Source organism: Bufo bufo, chromosome 11 (genome assembly GCF_905171765.1).
Source record: "Bufo bufo chromosome 11, aBufBuf1.1, whole genome shotgun sequence".
Classification (NCBI taxonomy): domain Eukaryota; kingdom Metazoa; phylum Chordata; class Amphibia; order Anura; family Bufonidae; genus Bufo; species Bufo bufo.
Genome location: NC_053399.1, coordinates 10,490,910 through 10,510,645, shown reverse-complemented (window position 1 = coordinate 10,510,645; position 19,736 = coordinate 10,490,910). Strand labels below are relative to the sequence as shown.

At 45.4% G+C, this 19,736-nt stretch overlaps 1 protein-coding gene across 4 annotated transcripts in view; it reads left to right on the top strand.

Annotated features, from left to right (window-relative positions):
* Positions 1–19,736, top strand: part of NIN (ninein) — an 87,783-nt gene that overhangs the window by 59,764 nt on the left and 8,283 nt on the right. For 2 of the 4 annotated variants that reach the window (XM_040412205.1, XM_040412206.1), the window contains 12 exons: positions 567–1,090; positions 3,880–6,822; positions 7,819–7,944; positions 8,461–8,530; positions 8,648–8,842; positions 9,965–10,063; positions 11,016–11,138; positions 12,747–12,860; positions 14,770–14,916; positions 16,290–16,469; positions 16,677–16,826; positions 17,615–17,716. In XM_040412205.1, the coding sequence (XP_040268139.1) occupies positions 567–1,090; positions 3,880–6,822; positions 7,819–7,944; positions 8,461–8,530; positions 8,648–8,842; positions 9,965–10,063; positions 11,016–11,138; positions 12,747–12,860; positions 14,770–14,916; positions 16,290–16,469; positions 16,677–16,826; positions 17,615–17,716 (4,773 nt within the window). Of the gene's footprint in view, positions 1–566; positions 1,091–3,879; positions 6,823–7,818; positions 7,945–8,460; positions 8,531–8,647; positions 8,843–9,964; positions 10,064–11,015; positions 11,139–12,746; positions 12,861–14,769; positions 14,917–16,289; positions 16,470–16,676; positions 16,827–17,614; positions 17,717–19,249; positions 19,299–19,736 lie in introns of all 4 variants that reach the window. The other 2 variants (XR_005774859.1, XM_040412207.1) reach the window with 2 other exon arrangements.

Genomic DNA, 19,736 nt, shown 5'->3' with positions numbered 1-19,736 from the left:
CCCAGGGTGGAGCTTACATGTCCTGAATTTAACAGTTACAATATTGGTATGTATACCCATGCAACTAACTAGTATAAATGACACATGGTAGATCACAGGCCCTGTGTCAGATTTTGCATTAGACCACAATTAGATTTCCGTATTTTTAAGGAGTTGACCTGCCCTCACGATAGGTCATCAATATCAGATCTGTGGGTATCAGACACCTGGCGAGATGTCAGCTGTCTCGGGCATCACCAGAAACTGTACAGTTGACGAAAGGCTCTGTCCACTGTGTCCTTTCCAGTGCCGGCGTATGGCAGAACCGCTCCAGAGCTGCAGTACTCTAGCATGACCACGACACAGTAGACAGAACTTTCTGTTTTCGGCTCCTTACAATGTATGGTTTCCGCTGGTTTGTGCTCTGACACCTCTGATCGGTGGGTTTGTCAGGTGTCGGAGCTCCACCATTCTGATATTGATGACCTGCGCATAGGCCATCAATATCAAAGTCCTAAAAAAAACCTTTAACAAGATCCGTGACAACTCATGTAAACTAATAATTGTTCTCTTGGTTCCTGATATAGGTAACACACTATGAAGAAAAGCTGAAGGAGGCAAAATCCATGTTTGAGAAAGAGCAGTATGCCCTAAAGCAAAAGCTAAATGAAGAACTTCACAAGGCAGAAGAGCAAATACAAGTCTATAAAATTAAGCACTTAGAATTAGAAGCCAACATCTCAAAGCTTATAGAGGCGCAGCAGAAAGAGGAACGTGAACATCGCAACCAAATGGACAAAATGGGAGCAGAATTCAGTAACCAGAGAGCGCAGCTGATGGAGCAGGAGGCCATCCTCCGATTTCAATTAGAGGAGGCCAAGGAAACCTACCACAAGGAGAAGGAGGAGCTGGTCCAGAGGGCAGAAGAGCTGGAGAAGAAGACTGAGGGCAAAATCGTTGATGTGGTATCCACCTATGAGGAGAAGAAGAGTGAACTGGAACAGAGTTTTAATGAAAAAATGTTGAGTTTTCAGGAAAAACATGACCTGGAAAAACTGGAATTACAGAACCAATTGCTTGAACAACATGAGCTGGAAGTCCAAGAGGAAAGGTAAGGACTACGGGGGAATTTATCACTGCCTTTTAGTCAGTTTTCTAACATCAAAAAGTTGTAAAGTATTGAGCAAATATTTATAAAAATTTTTTAGTTTTTTTGCCACTCACTTTTAAAGTTTTCTTGGCTTATCATATGGACACCCAGTGCCCCAAAAATGTACTATAAATTACATCAGAAAGTGATGTAAACTACAGTGCAGATCTACACCAGATCTACTTCTATAGAGCATGGACTGCGCCAGATTTATTGAGAGCGCTTCTCACTCCAGACCATGATTATTGGAATGCTGTGTTATTATATTGTATAGGTGCCTGCATATTGGGTGTTTTTTGTGTCTATTAGAAGATACTGTACATTTTTTACAACTAAAATAGGGAAAACATCATGAAAACAATTTGTAAATACAGTTTTACATTGTAAAGTGGCAATTTTTTATAATTTAATGGAACACTCTCAATTTCCGATTTTTTTTTATTTTTATCATGTTTCACTATTTTTTTTCTTTAGCTTGCTGCTTTTGCTTCCCAGCATTACAATTTCTTAAAAGTCAAAATCAAAATCTGATACTTTTTTCTAATTGACATTGCAAATCAGGCTTTAATTATTTGATCAATTTTCAAAAAAAAATTTTCTTTGCTTTTTATTTAATTTACATGATCATACTGCATGGAGATTTCAATATCTATAGAAGTATATGAATTAAATCTGATTTTGATATCAAGTGTTTCCAGTGGAACTGAAGTTTTGACATGTCGGAAATTTTAAAGGGCTGTTCCTGGATTTTTATGTTGATGGTCTGTTCTCGGCATAGACCATGAATATCTGCTCCTCCAGTCAGCTGTTCTGGAGTAGCGCCGTAGCTACTCGGCTCTATCTGTTGCATAGTGGACGGAGCAGGTTACATTCACTTCAGTGGGAGTATAGCTGCAGTAACCAGCTTCATCCTCTACATCATTGATCAGCGACCTCCGGCATTCCAGCTGTTCTGAAACTACAACTCCCAGAATCCTCCTTTCCCTTCTCTCGAGAAGCAACGAAGAAAAAATGGACCAATTCGGCGACGCTCTCCCCAGACAAGGGCTTAAGGACTAGGTGAGTGCATATAACCAGTTTCTTTATTCCAGCAACGCTTTTCAAGGTTAACTTGCCCTCTTCGTCAGGCTTGTATGTCTATGCTATAGGTCTGATGAAGGGGCCAATTCGCCCTTGAAATGCGTTACTGAAATAAACTAGTTATATATGCTGACCTAGTCCTTAAGTCCTTTTCTGGGGAGAGCGTCGCCGAATTGGTCAATTTTTTTTTTTTTCTTCTTGCTACAAACACAGCAAATGGTATAACCAAAGAGCCGATAAAGATCGAGGCCGCCACTTTGGGAAACCGCTTACTGTGCTATATAGAAATACAGCCTATTCTATTTGTTGTATCAAACACAACATAAAACGGTAAGTGCATTACCAAACCTATATCTGCCATATCACACAGGCGATACTGCACATGAGGCGCTGCCTCTGTTCCGTTTTCCTTTCCATTCTATGGGAGTTACAAAAACCACCAAGTAAGTGTGCATGCTGGGAGTTGTAGTTTCACAGCAGCTGTAGTGCCGAATGTTGCTGACCCCTGATCTACATAATAGATGGAGCTGTGGAGTTCCAACGCCAAGATAATTGACAACAGCTGATTGGCAGGGTGTTAGACCTTGCGGATATTAATGACCTATACTGAGAAGAGATAGTAAAATCCTGGAATACCTCTGTGAGGGCTCATGCACACGGCCGTTGTCCGGCTGTGCCCGTATTGTGGCCCGCAATATGCAGGCACCGGCTGTGTGCACCCCACTTCACGGATGCGGACCTATTCACTTGAATGGGTCCGCAATCTGCAAGGTCTAGTGCGGAATGGAGGCACGGAACCCCACTGAAGCACTACAGACTGCTTCCGAGGGGTTTCTCTCCGTGCCTCCGCACAGCAAAATAATAAAACGTGTTCTATTTTTTTTTTTGAGTGGTGCGGATGGATCATGGACTCATTCATGTTGAATGGGTCTGGATCCATCTGCGGAATCCACACAGATGTTGTCCGTGCATTGGGGACAGCAAATTGCGCTCTCCAATGCACTGAACGGCCGACCAACAGCCGTGAGCATGAGCCCTAAGGCTCAATTCACACCTGAGCGTTCTGAAAGGAGCGCTCTGTATGCGCGATTGTACGGACGTTTACAAGCGCGCATACAGAGACAAGTGTGCACACAGTGTCGCGCGTTCCCGAAAGTCTATAGTACGGGAACGCGCGACAAGCGCCCAAAAAAACGCTCCTGTACTTGTGTGAGCGTCGGGCGTTTTACAGCGCGATCGTACGCGCTGTAAAACGCCCAGGTGAGAACCATTCCCATAGGGAAGCATTGGTTTCTCCTTGTTGAGCGTTTTACAGCGCGTAGGAACGCGCTGTAAAACGCTCAGGTGTGAATTGAGCCTAAGAGTGAAGGAGGGTGTCCAGGTGCAAAGACCTCTTGGAAAGAAGTTTTCGGCTAAACGATTTTGCCTTGTGTTCTTGAAAGAGCAAAGTAGAGATATGTGCAGCTCATAGAAGGCTTTTAGCTGGGGAGTCTCTGTCCCTTCATTCTCTGGATCATCACAGACATGTCAGAGCTTTTGTGAAAATAATTGACCCTTTAATGCTGTTCCAAATATAATCTGTTTATATAAAGCCCTAATCCAGAATACAGAGTGAGATCATCTTCCATGATTGTATTTTATATCATCTTCTATATATTAATCATGTTTAGGAAAAAATTAGAGACAGAGTATAATAGAAGAATCTCCGAAAACGAGGCTCGGTTTGTAAATGACTATGGTCTAGCAGTCAAAAAGTATGAAAAAGATTTAGTTGCTCTAAAGGAGAAGTTTGAGGACGATCTTCAAGATCTCCGGGACCAGCATGCAGAAGAAAAGGCCCAGTGGGCATTCGAAAAAGAAGAGCTCCTTCAAGAGAGCGTCGAATTGCAGGAAAGACTGAAAGAGCAATTAGCTAAAAATGAAAATGAGAAACAAATATCTTATTCTGAGATTTCACTACAGAAAGAGCTTTTAGAGAAGACCTACAAGGAACTGGTCAATAATTTACAGTCTGAAAAGGTTCAACTGCAAAATAAACTTGAAAAGCTGAAAATCGCTGCAAAACAAGTTGAAGTAGCACTCAAGGACAAGATCCTTCAACTAGAAAATGACTTGCGGGAGGAGTTGACAGAGCGAGATGAGCAGCTTCTTCAAGCACAAACCAACATGAAGCATCTCCAAGACACATTAGAAGATCTGGAGAAGAAGTATAAGCATGGGACAGAAGAACTTGGTTCAAAGTTGTCGAAGTCTGAGACTCTTTATGAAGAACTAAGTCTCAGTAATGAGACAAATAGACTAGAAATGCTTGAGGAAATCGCAAGACTTCAGGCCACTATTGATGAGTTGAAAGATGAACTTGGGTCTTTATCCAAGGTTCAAGCGGAATATAAGTTGGCTGTGAAGGAAAATTTGGACCTTAAAAATGTTGTGTCTCCACTGCAGAAGAGTTTGATTCTTCTTGAAGAGGAAAGAAGCCAAAACAAGAGTCTGAAAGCTGCTAATGAAAAGACTGTAAAAGAGAAGGTTGAGTTGTTGGCAGAGATCTCCAGTCTTCAGGAGAAGCTAAATTTTGTGGAGAGGGACATTGTTAATGCTAGAGTGGAAGAAAATAATCAATATGTGACAGTATTAGAGGAGAAATTAAAGGATAAAGGCGATAAGTTGAGTGAAGCAGAGAAAAGTAACCTGGTTCTTCAGGAAACCATACAGAAGGTGGAAAGCCACCATGCCACCGAGAGAGAGATTCTTAATGCAAAACTGTTGGAGTCAGAGGCATTTTATAAAGAAATGTGTGATGGGACAGATACAAAGAGGCAAGAAATGCTTGTAGAGATTACTAGACTTCAAAGCACAATCAATGAACTTCAAAATGAGATCTCATCTTTGTCAAAAATTCAGATGCAATATACAGCAATGAAGAAAGAAAATGAAGACTTAAAGAAACTAGTGTCTGACCTACAGAATAATTCAATTCTCCTGGAAGAAGAAAGAAGCATTCTCAAAAATTTGCAAAAAGTGCATGAGCAAATAGTTAAAGAGAATGTTCAGCTATTATCTGAGATTGCTAAACTTCAGAAGTTGGAGGCAACTAAGACAGATGCTGAAAAAATAACTGAAGAAGATGAACCAAATACTGAAGAGTTGGGTCATAAAGATGTACAGCATCTTCGGGAAACCATAGAACAACTAGCGAGAGCCCATAAATCTGAGAAAGACCAACTCAACTCCAAACTTTTGCAATCTGAAAAGCTGTACAAAGAAATGTGTGATAAGTCCCAAAAGGACATCAAACAAATAGCTAGTCTTCAAGATACCATCAAGGACTTAGAGAAGGAAATGGCTGCTTTATGTAAAACTCAAGGAGACTTTAAGGTGGTTGAGAAACAAAATGAAGAGTTGAAGTGTCTTGTAGAACAACTTCAGAACCGTATGGTAGTTCCCGAGGATGAAAAGGATGTATTTAAGAGTCTACAAGCCGTTCATGAGAAAACTGTCAAAGAGAATGTCAGGCTGTTGTCTGAGATTTCTAGACTACAGAAAAAACAGTTGTGGCTTGATGGCAAATCCAACAGGTGCACCAAAAATGAAGCTGTCGAAATCGCGACAAATTCATTTATGGAGTTGGAAGGAGAAGACTGCCCAATAGTTCTGGACCCTCTATCTTTCAGCCAGTATAAGGAAACCATTGATAATGTGAATTTTAAACTTCTAAATAAAACCAAGGAACTTGAAGACCTCACAAAGGTGTTCTGTAGAGTTGAACAGAGCCATGATGAGGTGAAAACTGAGAACGGCCATCTTAAGACACAGATCATTGTACTTCAAGAAAAGCTAAGTGGTTTAGCTTTAGAGTATGACCAAGTGAAGAAGGCAATTAATCTGGAAGTAATTCCGCTACCGGAGCCGAAGGATGCACCCATATCAATTCCTGGCCTTAAACTGCTGTTGGCTGTTGCTAGAAAGGAAAATTTGCAACTAAAGGAAAGCATGACAGTTTTGGAGTTGAAAAATATAGATGCTATTGAAAATAACAAAGCTCTGTCCTCTGAAGTTTCATGGTTGCAGAAGGAAATACAAAACATGGAGGAAATCACTGAGGCTTCCCTGAAGCTTGAGCAGTTGTATGAAGAAGCCAAGAAAGAAAACCATGACCTGAAGGCACTCGTTCATGTAATGCAGGAGAAAATGTATAGTCTTGAGAAAATACACTTAAATGTTCCCAAAAAACATAACAATGACCTCAAGACTGAAGTAAGTTTAGAACCTAATCTCAATACTGCAGAACATTCTCCATGTAGTATGACTTTCTCAATGCCCCACCATCAAAGTGAGGTAGAAAATGTCCACATTTTGCAACTGGGACTTAATTCTTCAGCAGGCCAAGAACAAAATTACCCTGAAGAACTTCAAAAAAGTAATAAACTGCATTATAATGTTAAAGAAATTGGAAAGCCAGGAGTTGGTTCCACCAAGCAATGTTCTCATGATGCAGCTTTAGACCATAGGTCCTTGGTAGCAGGTCTTCAAGAAATGAGTCCGAGACATGAGCATTTGATTGTGGACAATGAGAACAAGGAGCATGAGGCCCAGAAGAGGCTGGAACATCTGAGGTAATATATAAGCCTTCTACTGATGTCAACTACATGAAAGAACTTTCTTTGCTTCTGCTACTAACATTTCATAACCGTTCAAAGGAACAGCTATTTAACAAAAAGACCACCAGCAGCTTCCTTATTGGCTGGCCTAACAAAGTCCTCCTTCAAAATCCTTAAGAAGAGAACTTTCATAGCTGTAATTATATGCTTACCTTGCTTCATAATCTTCTTGCTTCCAATGATTTTGCTTCTGCTAATAATAAAAAAAAAATCATAAAAATTAACCTTTTGTTCTTTCTAAACTGTACAGAAGTGGTGGACAGCTGGTCAGGTAATTTTGGGGACCGTGTGTTTCCAGATGTTTTGTTTTCTCCAACCTTTCTTTATCCAGGCCACCTTGGGCCCTCCAAAACCAGTAGGCCCTTTTTAAAGTAGCTGTTGATCTCACTGGTTGACACTTTAAGAAAAGGTTGGTAAAAAAAATAAATTGATCTTATGAAAAGACTTCTAATAAGGAAAAGCCAATTGCCCACCACTACTGTAGAAACTTCTGTGCTCTAGTTTTTTTTCCTGTTTAATTTTGATGTCTTCTGCTGATGCTAAGCTTTATCTTTCTGGTTTCATGTATTGTACTGCTATATTGTCTTTAACACCAGTTCTGTGAAAAAGGATCTTGATGGATCTAGACATCCATAATGGTAATGGAGATATGAGTGCTAGTCTAGAGAATTACAATGCTGTAGGGCAAAGTTATTTTTCCTGTGCTAATCCAGTGATTTTTTTACACAGATTTGGGGCAGACTATAGGTAATCAACTTCATCAAATCTTTAAAATGTAATGGGTAAAAAATGGGCTCTGGTGTCCTCCTAAACTCTAGTTTAGGGCAACTTTGACACCTTTTCAAAAGGACCTATAGCCAGAATTTCAACCTAGTCCAATGAGAAGGACACCTCTCTGTAATTGTGTAATTGTTTATATCATGTAATACAATGATGGCTTCTACCTTGTAGATGTGAGAATAAGAACCTAAAGGAGGGGAATGCTTTATTGGTAAGCCAGATAAACTCTTTGAAAGAAGACGTTGAAGCCAATGACCAAAAACATGCTGAGCTTATTGACACTTGTGAAGATATGTGGTAAGTATATTTTCTAAGGTATATGCCTGTTGTTCTATGTTCTGTGATCTGTTGGATCCCTAGATCTGGTGTACACTTGGAGATGGGGGGGCGACATCTTCACTATGACCAAAAACATTGGCTAAGAACTTGGCTAATAACGGCCACCTCCAACTTCCCTCCTGAACACAGATGTTTGCTTTGTCTGCATGGCCTCTCAGACACCTTTTCGTGATGCTATTTACCAAGTGTGTCTTTAACTTGCATTTTACAGGCCTATTAGACCTGGATTGATAGTGGCTCTGAAATCAACTGGCTCTAGGACTATGACATAAGACTATGGACAGTTTATATTCCTTAAGTCCTGTGTATATGGGGTACACTCCTATATGTTGGTTCCCATTGCCCATGAGAGCATGGAAAAACATGATATATTTCTATATATCTGGCGACTATTTGGACAAAGCTGTGGCAACTTGACATTGTTAAAGTTGAGGGGCCTTCTAACCATTCCTTTGTTTTCTCCCATTTCTGTAGGGTGAACCTTGAAACCACGCGGAAGGAAAGACTTGCTATGGAAAAGAAGGTTGATGACTTAACAAGTGAGGTCAGTGGTATAATCAATGAAGTGGGTTCATGAATAGGTGCACGTATGGGGCTTCTGCAACAAATCTGGATCACCAACCTTACAAACTCTAATATTTTACATATTTCATTTCTTTAGGTAACTGATCTCAAGAGCAGAAATGAGCAGCTGGCATTGGCAAATGAAGAGTTATTTTCCAAAAACTCAAAGAACCAAGAGGACCTTCAGGATCTAAACCTCAGGATGATTCTGCTCCTCAAACAGAAAGACCGGAAGGACTCTGGTAAAGACCCTCAAAAGTGGAAGGAAGAGATTGAAGGCTACAAGACCAAGGTAAAAATGGAGGGAAAACTTGCTACTGGTCAGTGTTAACTGCATGTGTAAGTGGGTCCATCAGCAACAGAGAAACAGTGGGCCCTCTGTCTAACCTATCCTCAGCTAGACAAGCATAGATCAGATCTCAATACGTCCCCCAAGACCTATGGTCTGTGGTAGAGGCGTAGCTAGGAGTACAGCATGGGGGAGGGGTGCGAAACACATCTGAGTTGGTCCCCAGTGGACCCCCAAAGCGTGTTTTCAACTTCAAACATCTTTATCTTTTTTTTTTTTTTTTTTTTTATCCCAAAACCAGGTGTGGATCATAAATGGGGAGAAAGTCCTGTAAATAGAACAGGCGCAACTATTCTTCCAAGAAAACAAAAAACCTAAGTAGGAAAATTCTGCAGAAAAAAGTTCCTCCCAGATGTGGCAGCTTTGTCCCCTCTAGGACAAAGGACCTGTGATGCCATTGCCATGTGACCAGTAACAAGTGGATGTTATTGGTCACATGGAGATGGCATTATCAGAGGTCCTTTACCTCATGAGCATTCAGCAGTGCGAGGATGTTGTGAGTTTCCCTCTCCTTCCCTCCCTGACACTTCCCCATCGGGCCAAGTGTATTCATTGGTGGCAGTGTCCGGTCGCGTTAGTGAGGAAGGAGGAAGGTCTCCCTCTTTCTCCACTGTGCTGCTGCTTATGAGAACACGACGAGCGCTGCACTTTTCGCACAGCGTGTCATTTGATAGGATGCACTATCTTCTTGGGACCGGTACGTGGGGCATAGGCCACCCTGGCACCCTGATTAGTCCACCTCTGGCTCTCTCACCAGCCCTGAAGGGCCCCGTGACAAGTGGATACCTCTGTGTGCTTGGAGGACTCCCCCGTCACAAGGCCCGGAAAGATGGTCCCCCTGCAAGCTACACTTCCGGTCTGTGGCATCTGCTCAGGTTTGCCTGGTGCTAATTTTTACAAGACTCTTCTTGGTCCCATCTTCTATGAAGGATACTCTGGTTAACTTTAAGGGCTTGACCATTCAGGTCAATCTTAGTTCATATTCTAGTAGAGTTGAGTTTAGAGTCGGGGTTGTCCCATTTTCTCTTATGACTCCCTGTATCCAAACACATCTTAATTTTTCAGGTAGCGGATGCTGAAAGAGAGTTATCCAAGGTCAAAGCTCACAATCGGCATCTGGAGGAGGACAACACTCTTCTAAAACAGGACGTCGAGACCAAAAAGGTGAGAATTGTAGATATTTAAAGGCACATAACTTATACATTTCTCTGCCAGTTCTTTGAAGTGTCCCTTTACTAGCTTAGAGATGTGTTTTATATTGCTGTTGACTGGATGCAATATACACAAATCCTAATGTATAATATTTCAATCGATTCTGTAGAAGGTATTGTTGGAATTCCCCTTTAAGGAATGAATAAAGGACTTCTGATCCCATTAGGTTCCATTATGGAGGAGCTGTCACCTCTCCTGACATGTCTGTAGCAGTAACTACTTGCATTCCCCACGTACTGACAATACTTTTTCTAGAATTCAGCATTGTGGTGTTCCTCAGTTATTCTTCTTGGAAATATACGAATGAATTGGCATCTGGGCACCACCATTTTCCATGATAGTAGGGGGTGTGACTACATACTCTGACATTGTATTGTCTAGTCGATGTTGTAGGATGAAGCAAACTTGTACGGACAAAGTGAATTCAAAATGACCAGTTGTCAATGTATTGGTGTATTTCCAGGAGACGTAATAGACTAATGGCACAATGTATGTCCAAAGAACTGGCAGATACTCTTTAACGAGGATTGGATAATGAGGTCTGCCCCCCCCCCTCCCCATAAATAGCGCCTCTTTTGCCCACAGGCTGCATCTTGTATTGCAGCACCATTCCCTTGAATGTGACATGGACAGGCAAAAGTTACAGTAGTAAAAAAAAAAATATTAAGTAAAATAAAAAGTAATCACAGCTCTGGCTCCTTGATTCTTATTTTGCTGACTACTCCCTAGACCGGCAGTGTGGAATCAGGGTTGTCAAGCCCTAACGTGTTATTGATTTGTTGATGATTGATCCACAGTAAGCCTTGCTGAGGATTCGCCCTGGTGATGAAGACTGGTGTCAATGTGATGTCCTAAAGCTGTGTGTATATATGTGCAGTGTGACCTGTTGTTCTTGCCCCTACAGCTCTCAAAAAGCTCAGAGGTGACGGAGCTGAGAAACGAGATTTCACTCATAACCAGGAAGAACGAAAAACTGATGAAAGAAAAGGAAGCTCTGGGAGAGGAACTGAACAGATGTGTGGCCAAGGTACTGCAGGGCGGGAAAGCACCCGCCATGACCTCAAATGTACATGGTGCAAGATTTATTCTGACTGGAGCTTTTACTGTCTGCCCCGCTGGCCTCAGATGCTCCACAATTAAAGGGGTTCTCCAGGCTTTTAATATTGATGACCTATCCTCAGGATAGGTCATCATTATCAGATCGGGGGGGGGGGGGGGGGGGTCTGACACCTGGGAACCCCCGCTGATCAGCTGTATGAGGGGACGGTGCGCACGTGCCAACAGGAAGCGAGGCGGCACGTGCACCCTGCTTGCGCCATCTCCCCTTATAGATGATCGTAGGGGGGGCGCGAGTCAGACTCCTGCCAATCTGATATTGATGACCTATCCTGAGGATAGGTCATCCATATTAAAAGCCCGGAGAACCTCTTTAAGAGGCCCACACGTGGTGCATCTCTGCAGGTTCATGCAGCAGACTGACCGTCACACATCTTATATACCCACCGAGGGATATGTGTGCAGACAGCCTATCGCACCCCTGATATACCCACCGAGGGATATGTGTGCAGACAGCCTATCACACCCCTTATATACCCACCGAGGGATATGTGTGCAGACAGCCTATCGCACACCTGATATACCCACCGAGGGATATGTGTGCAGACAGCCTATCACACCCCTTATATACCCACCGAGGGATATGTGTGGAGACAGCCCATCACACCCCTTATATACCCCCCGAGGGATATGTGTGCAGACAGCCTATCGCACCCCTTATATACCCACTGAGGGATATGTGTGCAGACAGCCTATCGCACCCCTGATATACCCACCGAGGGATATGTGTGCAGACAGCCTATCACACCCCTTATATACCCACCGAGGGATATGTGTGCAGACAGCCTATCGCACACCTGATATACCCACCGAGGGATATGTGTGGAGACAGCCCATCACACCCCTTATATACCCCCCGAGGGATATGTGTGCAGACAGCCTATCACACCCCTTATATACCCACCGAGGGATATGTGTGCAGACAGCCTATCGCACCCCTTATATACCCACCGAGGGATATGTGTGCAGACAGCCCATCACACCCCTTATATACCCACCGAGGGATATGTGTGCAGAGAGCCTATCACACCCCTTATATACCCACCGAGGGATATGTGTGCAGACAGCCTATCGCACACCTTATATACCCCCCGAGGCAGCTCAGCACACCGGACTTCCTTCATGAGCTACACGCTGACAACTTAGAAAGTAGGAAGTGGTCAGAATAAAGGGACTTGACTGTGTATGTTCAGCCCCCCTATATTAGTCCCCAAACCAGACTCTCCTATTGATATCGCAAACACCAAAAGAAAGTCCGCCCATAGGGAAACTGTGATTTTGCCGCTAACAAGGCGGAATACTTGATGATTAAAATAATTTAGCTGTGTATGTAAGATGGGGACATGTGTAAAAACTGTTGTAATGAAAAAGTGGAGCAGTTGCCCATGGCAACCAATCAGGTTGCTGCTTTTGGTGGAATCTGGTTACATTTTTCACAGTTTTGCTACATCTCGGCAAATACATTGCGATGTGTAATCTTCTCCGGTCTACAAGCTCTTTGTTCTCCGCGTTTCCTCAGTCTGCTAAAGTTGGCGTCCTGGAGAATAAAATAGCAAGTCTAAAGCAGGAGCAGAAGACGTGGGAGCAGCAGTCACTGTCTCTAAAATCTCAGGTCGCCGCCTCTCAGGAGCAGGTAGGTACAGGAAGGTTTTGCTCTGGACATTAAATATTTAGAGGAACAGCACCCCTGTTTCACATTTGTCGTGCCCGGTACTGCAGGTCATCCGAATTCTCTTGCAATACTGGACACAGCGCGTGGACAGGGTGGCGTTGTTTCCATGCAGGGCCGGTTCTAGGTGAAATGGGGCCCTGGGGCGAAAAACAATAAGGGCCCCCCCCCCCCATGACACTTGATGACTTTTACAGAAGAAACTGTATATTTTGGGGCACAGTGTAGGCTATATGTGTATAACATAAACATATTTCACATGAACACTTACAGTTACCTGACCCTTGGGGATTTCGGACGCCACTTCCACACTTTGGCCGGGGGCTCGGCGGAGCTGATGTTGTGCTTTATCCTAATGAGAAAGATTTCATAATAAGGATTTGGAGAAGGGGCAAAGGGATAGCAGAGCAGGGAGAGGATGGAGCTGCTACTAGGGGGTCATACCATGGGGGAGTAATAAAGCCCATCATAATACCCCCCCAGTAGAAATATCTCTCCTTATAATGTGCAAAAAATACCCCCTTGTAATGCCCCTAGTTGAGCTAATGTCCCCAAAGTGCTCCCATAATGTGCCAATGTAAAATACCCCTATATAGTGACCCCAGTAAATGCCCCCATAGTGCTCCTTCTCTCCCCTAGTGCCCCCCATAATGTACGAGTATAAAATGCCCGATATATAGTGCACCAGTAGATGCCCTCAGTGTCCCTCATAATTTGTAAGCATAAAATACCCCTTCTCAGTGCCCCCGTAGATGACCCCATAGTAGTCCTCTCCCCCCTTCCCTATAGTACCCACCACAATGTGTCCCAGTATAAAATGCCCCTATACAGAACCCCCATATAAAATAACCGTTCTTTGTGGCCTCAGTAGATGCCCCTATAGTGTCACCAATAATGTGCCAGTAAGAAGTGCCCCCATAGATGTCCCCCAATCATGTGCCAGTAGCCTGAGCCCCCATCAACATGTGCCGGTAGCCATAGGCCCCCCCCCTATCATGTGCCAGTAGCCATAGGGCCCCCCTATCATGTGCCAGTAGCCTGAGCCCCCCATCAACATGTGCCAGTAGCCATAGGCGGCCCCCCCCTATCATGTGCCAGTAGCCATAGGGCCCCCCCTATCATGTGCCAGTAGCCATAGGGCCCCCCCCTATCATGTGCCACTAGCCATAGGGCCCCCCCCTATCATGTGCCACTAGCCATAGCCCCCCCCCCTATCATTTGCCAGTAGTCATAGGCGGCCCCCCCTATCATGTGCCACTAGCCATAGGCGGCCCCCCCTATCATGTGCCAGTAGCCATAGGGCCCCCCCTATCATTTGCCTGTAGCCGTAGGGCCCCTCCCTATCATTTGCCAGTAGTCATAGGCGGCCCCCCATCATGTGCCACTAGCCATAGCCATAGCCAGCCGCCCCCCCAGTATTGTACAGAAAGAAAAAAAACACTTATACTTACCTCCTTGGCAGCGATGCGATGCAGGCCTCTTCCGGCCTGTGTCCCGCGCTGTGTACGGCTCAGGGGTCAGGCGGCGCGATGACGTCATCGCACCACCTGCGCCGGCCTCTGATAGGCTGCAGGCACTAGACCGGCAGCCTATCAGAGGAAGGGAAAGGGACACACCTCTCCCTCCCCTGCCGCACAGCCATCTGTATCGCTGTCCTGAGGACTGCGATACAGATGACTGGAGATGAGCGCTTTCACAATGGAAGCGCTCATCTCCTACTGACTGTCCTGCCTGTCTAAAGTTAGTTGCGGGCCGGCGCGAGGGGGCCCCTAAGGACTCGGGGGCCCAGGGGCAATTGCCCCCCTTGCCTCTATGGAAGCGCCGGCCCTGTTTCCATGAACTGTTTAATGGTCACATATTTCTGGTCCTCTAGATTCAGAGCTTGGAGGAGAACTTGCAGAGTGTCAACCTCCAGATGGCTCGTCTCAAGTCAGATCTCCGAGTCGCACAGCAAGAGAAGGAGTCATTAAAGCAAGAAGTGATGTCCTTACACAAACAGCTGCAAAACGCTAATGCCAAGGTGAGAATATTAATTTACTGCTATAGTGAGTGTGTGTGCGGGGGCAACGTCAGAACTCCATATATATCTAATCACTGTCTACATACATTACTTATCCCGTACTGATCCTGAGTTACATCCTGTATTATACTCCAGAGCTGCACTCACTATTCTGCTGGTGCAGTCACTGTGTACATACATTACTTATCCTGTACTGATCCTGAGTTACATCCTGTATTATACTCCAGAGCTGCACTCACTATTCTGCTGGTGCAGTCACTGTGTACATACATTACTTATCCTGTACTGATCCTGAGTTACATCCTGTATTATACTCCAGAGCTGCACTCACTATTCTGCTGGTGCAGTCACTGTGTACATACATTACTTATCCTGTACTGATCCTGAGTTACATCCTGTATTATACTCCAGAGCTGCACTCACTATTCTGCTGGTGGAGTCACTGTGTACATATATTACTTATCCTGTACTGATCCTGAGTTACATCCTGTATTATACTCCAGAGCTGCACTCACTATTCTGCTGGTGCAGTTACTGTGTACATACATTACTTATCCTGTCCTGATCCTGAGTTACATCCTGTATTATACTCCAGAGCTGCACTCACTATTCTGCTGGTGGAGTCACTGTGTACATATATTACTTATCCTGTACTGATCCTGAGTTACATCCTGTATTATACTCCAGAGCTGCACTCACTATTCTGCTGGTGCAGTCACTGTGTACATACATTACTTATCCTGTACTGATCCTGAGTTACATCCTGTATTATACTCCAGAGCTGCACTCACTATTCTGCTGGGGCAGTCACTGTGTACATACATTACTTATCCTGTACTGATCCTGAGTTACATCCTGTATTATACTCCAGAGCTGCACTCACTATTCTGCTGGTGCAGTCACTGTGTACATACATTACTTATCCTGTCCTGATCCTGAGTTACATCCTGTATTATACTCCAGAGCTGCACTCACTATTCTGCTGGTGGAGTCACTGTGTACATATATTACTTATCCTGTACTGATCCTGAGTTACATCCTGTATTATACTTCAGAGCTGCACTCACTATTCTGCTGGTGCAGTCACTGTGTACATACATTACTTACCCTGTACTGATCCGGAGTTACATCCTGTATTATACTCCAGAGCTGCACTCACTATTCTGCTGGTGGAGTCACTGTGTACATATATTACTTATCCTGTACTGATCCTGAGTTACATCCTGTATTATACTTCAGAGCTGCACTCACTATTCTGCTGGTGCAGTCACTGTGTACATACATTACTTACCCTGTACTGATCCGGAGTTACATCCTGTATTAGACCCCAGAGCTTGTTTCATGCCCCCCTATCTCTTTGTCCCCACTTACAGAAGCAGGTTCTGGAAATGGCTGTGCACTCCTCAGGGCTACAGAACCAGCAGAAGAAGCAGTACTGGGACGACCTGGAGCAGCTGATGGCGCAGGAGCAGCAGCTTCTACGGCAGGAGAATGACCGACTTCAGAGGGAGGTGCAGCTTACCAAGGGCGATCTGGCCCAAACCAGGGAGAAGGTACAATATAAGGGGCACATTTTACTCCCCCACACAGTCACATGCAGACATAACTCCTGAAATACTCTGTGCTGCTGTTAGACAGCAATTCTTTTTGTATGAATGATACACCACAAGGACTATGATTGGAGTGACCATCTGAGCTTGTAACATCAACGTTAGTGGACGTGTCTTGCAAATTCTTTCCTTTTTGCTCATGAACGGCAGGTGCGGCAGCTGGAGTCCGCCATCATATCCCTGAAGCATCAGAAGCAGCAGAGCCAGTCCAGCCTGGTCAAGGCCCTGGAACAGGAGAAGTCCAGTCTCAAGAGGGAATGCGACCAGCTCCAGAAAGAGCTCCTCTGTGCAAACAGGAAGGTCGGTTCACTCACCAGTCTGACAGGGAGCCGCCTTACTCGGAAAGTTCTCCGCATATAAATGATAGGGGGGGAAGGGGCGGCGGCGCCCCTTTCACACAAGCAAGTTTTCCGCCTGGGTGCAATGCGTGATGCGAACACATAGCACCCGCACTGGATCCTGACCCATTCATTTCATCAGTTCTGCGTTGCGTGAAAATCGCTGCATGTTCTATATTCTGCGTTTTTCACGCAGCCCCGGCCCCAAAGAAGTGAATGGGGCTTCAGTAAAAAACGCATCTCTTTCGGAAGCGAGTGCGGATGCAATGCGTTTTTCACTGATGGTTGCGAAGAGGTGTTTGTACACATTCCGTTTTTTTTATCATGCACGTGAAAAACGCATCAATGCGCATCGCACCTGCGCGGAAAAAAACGGAACCACTTAACGCAATTGCAGACAAAACTGACTGAACTTGCTTGCAAAATGGCGCGAGTTTCACTGAACGCATCCGGACCTAATCCGTCACTCTCGTGTAAAAGGGGCCTAAGGGTTTCATCCTGCTGACGATCGCTACAGTCGGCCTCTTCCATGGCTGCTGGACATGAGGAACAGCGCCACACAGGTTGTGCACGGTATTACAGCCAGTCCGATTCTGCTTGGCTGCAATACTATATACAGCCCAAGGACGGGGGTGGCGCTGTTCCTGGAAGAAACCTTTTCTAGATCTGGTACCAAATCGAGTCCAGTTGGCGTTGGGCAGTGGATTCTGTGAGGCTGTGGAATAACCAATGTCTTTATTTCCCTCCTAGATCAGTCAGCTTAGTGCAATAGAACGGGAGCTGGAAACCATCAAGGCCGAGAATGAAGTCTTACGAGCAAAGCAGGGAAAGTTTGACGATCCGTTCATGGAAGTAAGTGTGGAAGGGGCGAGACACTCGAGGAACTTGTGTCATTTTGAAGATTTTCTGTACAGATGGCTGCTGCCTTATCATTTTGGTTAGGCTACTTTCACACTAGTGTTTTTTCTTTTCCGGCATAGAGTTCCGTCCTAGGGGCTCAATACCGGAAAAGAACTGATCAGGCATATCCCCATGCATTCTGAATGGAGAGTAATCCGCTCAGGAAGCTTCAGGACGTCTTCAGTTCAGTCTTTTTGACTGATCAGGACGGAGATAATACCGCAGCATGCTACGGTTTTATCTCCGGCCAAAAAAACTGAAGACTTGCATTTCAATGCATTTTTCAGGATCCTGATCAGTCTTACAAATGCCATCAGTTGGCATACGTTTTGCCGGATCACTCTGCCGCAAGTGTGAAAGTAGCCTTAAAGGGGTCCTCTGCTTTGGACAAAGATTCCTTTAACAGTAAGCTGATCAGTGTGTCACACTCTGGGACCTTCAACGATCAGCTGTAATCTGTGATTAGACCTGACAGGAGGCGTTCAGTTTCCCTGCAGTGCCCCCACAGGAGCCCCCCCCCCCCTACTAAATCCAAGTTCCTTAATATAGTGACTGAAATTGCTTTTCTAAGCAGAACTACCTCTAGTTTCGCCCCCGCCTCTAGTTTCGCCCCCGCCTCTAGTTTCTGCCCCCGCCTCTAGTTTCTGCCCCCGCCTCTAGTTTCTGCCCCCCGCCTCTAGTTTCTGCCCCCCGCCTCTAGTTTCTGCCCCGCCTCTAGTTTCTGCCCCGCCTCTAGTTTCTGCCCCGCCTCTAGTTTCTGCCCCCGCCTCTAGTTTCTGCCCCCGCCTCTAGTTTCTGCCCCCGCCTCTAGTTTCTGCCCCCGCCTCTAGTTTCTGCCCCCGCCTCTAGTTTCTGCCCCCGCCTCTAGTTTCTGCCCCCGCCTCTAGTTTCTGCCCCCGCCTCTAGTTTCTCTCCCCTGCCTCTAGTTTCTCTCCCCTGCCTCTAGTTTCTCTCCCCCGCCTCTAGTTTTTGCCCCCGCCTCTAGTTTTTCTGCCCCCGCCTCTAGTTTTTCTGCCCCCGCCTCTAGTTTTTCTGCCCCCGCCTCGTTTTTCTGCCCCCGCCTCTAGTTTCTCTCCCCCGCCTCTAGTTTCTCTCCCCCGCCTCTAGTTTCTCTCCCCCGCCTCTAGTTTCTCTCCCCCGCCTCTAGTTTCTCTCCCCCACCTCTAGTTTCTCTCCCCCGCCTCTAGTTTCTCTCCCCCGCCTCTAGTTTCTCTCCCCCGCCTCTAGTTTCTCTCCCCCCCCCCCCCCCCCCGCCTCTAGTTTCTCTTCCCCCCCCCCCCCCCCCCGCCTCTAGTTTCTCTTCCCCCCCCCCCCCCCCGCCTCTAGTTTCTCTTCCCCCCCCCCCCCCCCCCGCCTCTAGTTTAGTATATTCCTCCAGTGCTCCGGAGTTTCGGTTTTTGTCTCTTCCTCGCCGTCATTGGGGAGAATATGAAATCTCTGACGTTTTTGCCTGTTTTCCTGTTCTGTCCTTTGCCTCGTGTCTAGACCTCAGGAAATCTCAGGGACGGGTGCGGCTCTCAATCTGAGATCTATGGTAACGTTACCCGAGTGCCGACTCCATCGTTGCATGTGTGGCCATTGTATTTCCATACTTCATCCTGTACAGACCTTCATCCCTTCACACCACAAGTCTTCTACCCTGGTTATGTTACCTGCCAGCCAAACAGTCAAGGGATCGTCCTCTGTGCCCGTAATGGCACCAAACAAGCAAACAAATTACTCAGTCTGAAAAGTTATTCAGAACATCGCTCACTTTCTTGGGCCATAGGTTACCTAATGTTTCTGCATGCATTTTTATTCTCCAGTCGCACCCAAAGCTGGTTTCAAAAACTACCTGTTGTTTTGCTTAGGAGTCCAAACCACCCTGGGAATTCAGATGGCTGTAGGACAGCAAGGGTTAAACTCTCAGGTCACATGACTACAGGTAGATGAACTGTAGTCTGTTACCAAAATGCAACGTGCAGAACGTGTG